The 7,324-nt window shown below is 33.9% G+C and overlaps 1 protein-coding gene across 1 annotated transcript; it reads right to left on the bottom strand.

Annotated features, from left to right (window-relative positions):
• Positions 1-296: 296 nt before the first annotated feature.
• On the bottom strand, positions 297-5,892 carry LOC132599702 (probable mannitol dehydrogenase). Its single transcript, XM_060312978.1, has 5 exons — positions 5,511-5,892; positions 3,963-4,076; positions 1,482-1,995; positions 758-911; positions 297-650 (listed from the first exon to the last, which is right to left on the bottom strand). The coding sequence occupies exons 1-5, from the start codon at positions 5,606-5,608 to the stop codon at positions 436-438; spliced, it is 1,095 nt and encodes a 364-aa protein (XP_060168961.1). The 5' UTR covers positions 5,609-5,892; the 3' UTR covers positions 297-435.
• Between the last annotated feature and the right edge of the window lie 1,432 nt (positions 5,893-7,324).

Genomic DNA, 7,324 nt, shown 5'->3' with positions numbered 1-7,324 from the left:
TATAGGGGTAATTTGGTAAACTTCACATTGCATTATTGGTTTCTTAATATGCGTGCTTTTGACTAAGATGACACTTATTCTGGGACGGAGGGAGTATTACATTATGCTTTCAAACTCAGTAACCTTCTTTGTTGAAGGTGTTACCCCGTTCCATCAATGGTACAATTGCTTTCATTCCTAATATCTTTAGGACTAGTCAATAGCTACATTTAATGCAATTCGTTATAAGAAGATTAATCAATTCAAAATAGCTCTAGCAAAATGAGACAAAGCTTACTGAACCATTAGAACACACAGAAGCTCAAAGGTTTATTGTCTTAATATTAACTCTTGCGAGCTGACCAGTCATATATCAACTTGCTACATATTTTCTATCACTAAATTGCTCAATTTGTAGAATCAAGTTTTTGGCAATGAAGGAAGAAGCAGCGACAGCTACATTGAACAATCAGGACGGGATAAAGAGTTGGCAATGTCAATCACAAACCGGTACTTAACATCAGATTTTGCAAGTCGTTCCATGGAACTATTGATGTCGTCCATTGAAATCAGCTCGATATCTGCAGTAATATTGTGCTTTCCGCAAAAGTCTAACATTTCCTGCGTCTCTTTCATACCTCCTATGTCACTTCCCCCAACTAGCTTCCTACCTGTTAGTTAATAATCAAATTTTCAAGATTAAGTATGATCCTGCAATTATCTATGGTTGAAAAATAAAGAAGCAACATCTTGATGTTCCAAAATCACTGTGTCTTACCCAAAACTAAAGGGAAAATTGGAAGCTCCAGTGGCTTTTCAGGCAATCCAACAGTGACAAGCTTACCGTCCATCTTCAGAAAACTTAGCAACGGACCCAATGGATGAACAGCAGCAATGGTGTCAATAATGTAATCCATGGTATTCACAGCAGCCTGCATAGACAACCACCAAATCAAAATGTCCATAAAGCAACTTTCCTTGAATCGGTCAAAAAATAATCCACACATAAATGCAAGTTATTCATTGAAAAGAACCAAGACTTAAAAACACGAGGAATCTATAGAAGTTGGGAACTAAGATTAGTAGTTGGAATTAGTGACGCAAATTAAACTTACAACACAAACGGAAACCAGTAACACGCAACTAAGCTTCATGTTAAAATTATATATACAATGCTTACTATATAGCAGGACCGGAACTAACTTGTGATTGAGCTACCTGGATATTGAAGATTTATATAGTCAACCTCAACTAATTTGGTCTTGATGCATATACGTGTTATAAAAATGCTTAGGATGATAGATTCCGACTCAATACTGCATCTATTCTAGTTGATTCATCAAGAACTTTATTTCCAAGTTTTTCTCGCAATTATGAAGTGGTATTGAAGATTTTTTAAATAAAACCTTAGTGACTTAAATGTGGTCAATAAACATGCACAACGCTTAACTCCCTTCTCTTAATCTTATTAACTCACCTGTTCTCTTTTTCTGTTTACATACCTCCATTTTTGCAGGATCACTACTTAAAATGAAAGCATCCGCACCAAGCTTCTTGATGGCCTCATCTTCCTTCTTTGAAGAGGTGCTGATGACAGTAACTTTTAACCCAAAGGCCTTTCCAATCTTCACAGCAATGTGACCAAGGCCGCCCAATCCAGCAACACCCAAATGCTTGCCTGGTTCGGTCATACCATAGTACTTCATCGGGCTGTACACAGCTATTCCAGCACATAATAAAGGAGCTCCAGCATCGGAACGTAGGTTGTCAGGAAATTGAAGAACAAAGCGCTGATGAACAACTATCATATCGGAGTAACCGCCATATGTTTTTGTACCATCATGGTATGTGGAGTTGTAGGTAAACGTCACTTTAGGACAATAGTTCTCCAAGCTCTGTTCACAAATGTCACATGTTTGACAGGAGCCTACAATCACCCCAACTCCAACTCGGTCACGGACTTTGAACTTATGGACGCTACTGCCAACTGATGTCACGAGACCAACAATTTCATGCCTGCACAGAAAAAAGTTCTATAAGTTGTAATATAAGATAAACCTAACACTTCTGACATTAAATTAGCACATTCATGAAAAACTCAAGTTGATTACCCTAATATGAAGCTTAAGTTTCATCAACGTGATTAGAAGAATTAACTAGTAAACTATTGCTTGAAGAACCAAAATGTAACATGCTAGTGGTCATCTAGTCAACTTTCCCTAAAATTGACAGATATGTTTTTGTTCATGGACTTGAACCAGAATAACAGTAGTTTTTTGGGAGTTAATGCTTTAATGACGTGTGATTCAAATGTAGATATCGGAGAACAGTCACAAGCACTTCTAACTAGGACTAAGAACAGATAGAAGTTTCTAACAAACACTATTCAGTGATAGTGAACTTGCAATAGAGTAAACCTGAAATCTTTGTACTTTTAGTTTCCCCCGGTGCCGGGCAACGTTTTAGGGCCCCCGCTTATCCGGATTTTCCCCCGTAAGGGATGCTACAACTTCTATGTCCTTCACAAACAAGGTTTAGGATAACTCAAGCAGAAAGGCCTCTTTTTCTAGTTTAGAGAAGGAAAAAAAAAATAGAAATGCATCCAGTGGCCAAAGATTGACCCTGATCCATATAAACTGCAGCATATTGCTCAGAAGGAACACAATCTTTTTCAGCTGTTCAATAATTTGCCAACTAAACTAGATCCCTGCTTAACATTATAGTAGGATTATAAACTGAACAGTCCTTGCACTTTGGGAAATGTAATTCAAGAGAATGGTTAATGATTGAACCGTCCTTACTAAGTTTTTTATTAGTGATCTAAACAAAATTCTACTGATTAGTAGAACTAATCAATTGGACAGTCCCCTTCTATTGCAAAAAACGTAATTCAAGAGATCAGAAACCACGATGCTGGAATTTCCTTTGAGCTACTACTCCACTTTGATCGCTACTCGAACAATAGAAATAAAGACACCTTAATGGATGTGCTCTAGTCCCTATTTCTAGTCCCTACTTTGTTTTTTTGTTCCTACAAATCCAAGAGAAATTCTACCCGTTTAGACAAAGCCTAAAATAAATGTTTACCTATCAGTGCCTATCATTGGCATTTTCAAGCCTTCTCTTCAAGCAAATCTTGCAATGCCCTTGTGAACTCAAATTTATGAGAAGTGCTACCGATGAAGTTTCTAGCAGTGAGAACAGATTCTTACTGACTTTTTTTATGAGACAACTAAATTTTATTAATGCAAGTACCGAGGAGCACTGAGATTGTTATAGACTTTTTTGTCTCCCATTATACATTTTAATCACCTCTACACCAAGAAAAGATAAAGGTTAACATGGTGACAATGCCAAAATTCTTGTTTGTCCCATGTTGGTTGAATAAATGGGTTGTAGTCATTTTAAATGGTTTTGGAAAATGCTCAATCGTGAGTTAGATTTCGGAGTTGTGTTAGGTTCAAGTTCTATTTTTTTAAAACACGAAGTCAAACCCGTCACTATGCCCTAACGGTGAGCCTTTATTTAACGTTTCTGAGCATTGAAGGGATATTAGAGTTTTACACTGGTTAAGAATATCAGTGTTATACTAACTTTATATAGTTTTAGACAATCCTCAGACCCCATGAGCTAACTTTTGAGATTGAAAAGGTCTATATTTCTTGACATAAAAGTCTTATCTTCTTGATATCCTATCCTTATCCCACGTCTGTTGGATTATAACAACCTAGATTGTTTTGTATGTATGTAAAAAACATTTGCATCTAAGTATCTGAAAAGAGATCCTAATTAGAAAAAAACATCAACAAGTATAACTCCCTTATTCTTATAATGCATAATATTGCAAATCTTGCTAGTTGGATCATGTCCAATAATCATAACCAATAAGGCAAATAAAAATTAGCATACCTTTGAAGACAACTAGTGATCAGAATGTTGAAGTAAAAGAACCTTTTGACATCAAAGTGACAAGGGTAGCTTACCCAGGGACAATGGGGTATTTTGTGAATCCCCAGTCATCCTTCAAATGATGCAAGTCTGAGTGACATACTCCACAATAAAGTATCTTCACTGTAACATCATCATCACCATTTTCTCTGCCATCAATTCAAAAGGGTATAAGTTCACAAATTAGCTTGATAAGCATTGAACATCCCGTCATGGAAGCTAATTTCTGTTTCAACTATACAATAAAAGAGAGGAAATGGGGAGTGGCATGCAAAAGTACTCTACCAGATATTATGTGTCTTATATTATATTCGCAAGAAGTTTATCTCACAAACAAAAAAGGGTATTCTGGGCACTTTTGTACTCCCTCAATCCCAATTTATGTCGCACACTTTCCTTTTTAACAGGATAATATGTCTAAAAAAGAATGTCACATTTTTATAGTTAGAGCTCTTCCTTTGCTCCCTTGGTGGCTTGAACCCACAACCTTTGGATTGGAGGTAGATGGTGCTTACCATCTGAGCAACCCCTCTTGTCCTTTTTTTAATATGCTAAAGTGTACAAATAAAAGTGAATAAAAAGAGTAGATAATGTTAAGGGTAAAACAAAATAAATTGTTTTTTTCTTGATATATTAAAGTGTACAAGTAAAAGTGAAAATTTATTTTTTAGTATAGTGAACAAGTAAAAGTGAATGGAGGGTGTACTTTTTAGTTAACTTGGTCAAAGTTAGATACTCCCTCCGTCTCAATTTGTTTGACACTTTTCGTTTTTCGAGAGTCAAACGAGTTGCTCTTTGACCATAATTTTTTCATGTCTTTTAAATATTTTAAATTATTAATTATAGTGACTTATAGTAATTTTTACACAGTTTCCAAATATATAAATCTTATTTTGAAAAATTTAAAGATTTTATGTTCAAACTCACGGTCAAAACTAAAAAGGTTGACCTCTCAACAAATGAAAAGTATCAAATAATTTGAGACGGTAAACAATTTGAGACGAAGAGAGTAACTTTTATGTGACAAAAATAGAAAAGTGACTTTTTGTGGAAAACTTTAAATTTGATGACTTTTATGTGATTAAAAAGTCTTAAAAAAAGTAACTTTCGTGTGATAAACTAAAAGTTGATTTTTCGTCCTTGAAATTTACTCAAGAAATCTCAGAAGGTCAAGACACACCGGCAAATTAACTCGAGACATTTCTAATTCAGACAACAACGTTAACGCTCTTACTACTGAACCAAAACTCCCACTATATTTATATACAGAAATATAATAATGTCGTCGTATGTATGCTTCTATGAAAATCCACCTTTTTGTCTCCTCACACAGCTAATGTCTGATCCCTGAGACATATAGTATTGAAAAATTTCATGCTTATATACAGAATAAGGGATATGCATGAAAAGTTACAGGTAAAGTATTTCAAGTCCTTCCTTTCTGGGTAAATCAATTTTCCAAACTCCAGAGTGTCGTCCTTACAGACATTCAAAAGAATATTTATACATTCATATCCTATATATACACTGACCCAACAACATACGTAAATATATATTATAAAGCAAACATGTAACAAAGGTACCTGCGAGAGAAATCGAAAGGCGACAGAATTCCAGAAGGGTCCCTAGCAGCCCAGCCAAAAGCTTTTCGTGGATGCTCCTTATCTGGTGTTTTAGCCATTTCTCTCCCAATCTAGTGTGTGTGAATACTGTTTTTCTCAGTGCCAAAAACTCTGCTTTATTAGTTGTGGTTATAAAGTAGGAGGAACTTATAACACGCTACAATTGCCTTTTTAATGTCACTTGAGAAGTGGAATAGATTTTGTGAATCCAGCTCCTCTCCACTACAATTATTTCTCCAGTATTTGAATGAGTGACACTAGTGGTGTTTAAATTTTAAAGGTTTAAGAGGAAAGAAATCTCTTGCTTTGATAAGAAAATAATGAACATTCCTAAAAAAAAATAGATGAAAATCTTGTTTAAAGTTCTAGATTTTAGTAATTATATAAGTCCCCAACTTTGGTAATAAAATGATTGAAATTGATCTTGTAAACTAACTTGAAACCTTGCTTAAAACTATCTAATTCTTAGTATTAATTTCAGTCAATCGTAAATTTTAATTTAATTATGTTAAACATTCTAATTAAATAAATTTTTATGTAGGTGATTCTGATAACGTTTTGTTTTTTTCTGTTTTATGAAGTTGCCAGGATCTTTTCCTTACATTATCAAAACTCATTAAGTAAGCAATTATTTTGTATTATTATCACTTATATTCAATTAATTACACCCAAAAGTAGTTTGTTACTTTATTCAAGTTGAATGCAAATAATACAAAGTAATCAATTTATTTTATTAGTGACAATATATTCAATTTAGAGCAAAAGAAACGAATAAAGGGAAAAGGAAACAAATAGTCATCCGGCCCAAACTATTGACAACTGAATGGCCCAAGAAACTTAAAAGACATTTTTTTAGCCTTTTTCAAATAATTTCATTTCGTATCCTTTTTTCAACTAATTCCAGCATATGTATAGAAACTCTATCATTATTGTATAAAATATGTATCAGTATTGTATATGTATAGAAAATGTATCATACGTATAGAAATTATATCATTGTTGTATAGAATATATATACCTACAGTATGTGTTTAGAAAATATGTTATTGTTGTATAATTTGTGTTTAATAAATGTATAATCAACGTATACTTACTAATTATACACATATTATACATGTTTTGGGATATATTGAAGGCTCAATCAATGTATACTTACTAATTATACACGCATTATATATGTTTTGGGATATTTTTCAAGGCTCAATATGAATATTTTTCATCGCATATTTGCTTCCTTTTTGTGGCAAGCTTAGTCGCCACAAAATGTGTAGTCTTGTGGCGACTCCCTGGATTCGTCACAAAAAACCTTAAGCAACAACAATACATGCAGCGATCTTTAGTGGCGACTTTTTGATCTTTTGTAGCGACTTTAGTCACCACAAAAAAAGTTTGATCTCTTGTAGTGACTGAGTCACTGGGCTAGCGCCTGGCAATAGTTTGGACGGAAAGACTAATTCGTGACATTAAGCCCAAACATGGGCCATTAAAATTTCTGATGGCCTGATAGTATCCTTTTTCCATGAATAAAGGAAAAATTACGTGAGAAGTCACGATACCATAAATAAGTACATAAATGACAGAACTTTTCATATTCTACAAAAATAACATTGTTTATTACATATATAATACATTAAAAGAAGTATATGAAGAACGGGAATATCCCTAAAATCAGGGATTCAGTCATATCTTTTAGTCTTTATTTTCATTTATCCATCATTTAAGAGATAAACACATCATTTATTCTCTTATTTAAGATAAACCTCTACTACGTATCA

Source organism: Lycium barbarum, chromosome 1 (assembly GCF_019175385.1).
Source record: "Lycium barbarum isolate Lr01 chromosome 1, ASM1917538v2, whole genome shotgun sequence".
NCBI classification, from domain to species: domain Eukaryota; kingdom Viridiplantae; phylum Streptophyta; class Magnoliopsida; order Solanales; family Solanaceae; genus Lycium; species Lycium barbarum.
This window is presented reverse-complemented; position numbering and strand designations above follow the sequence as displayed.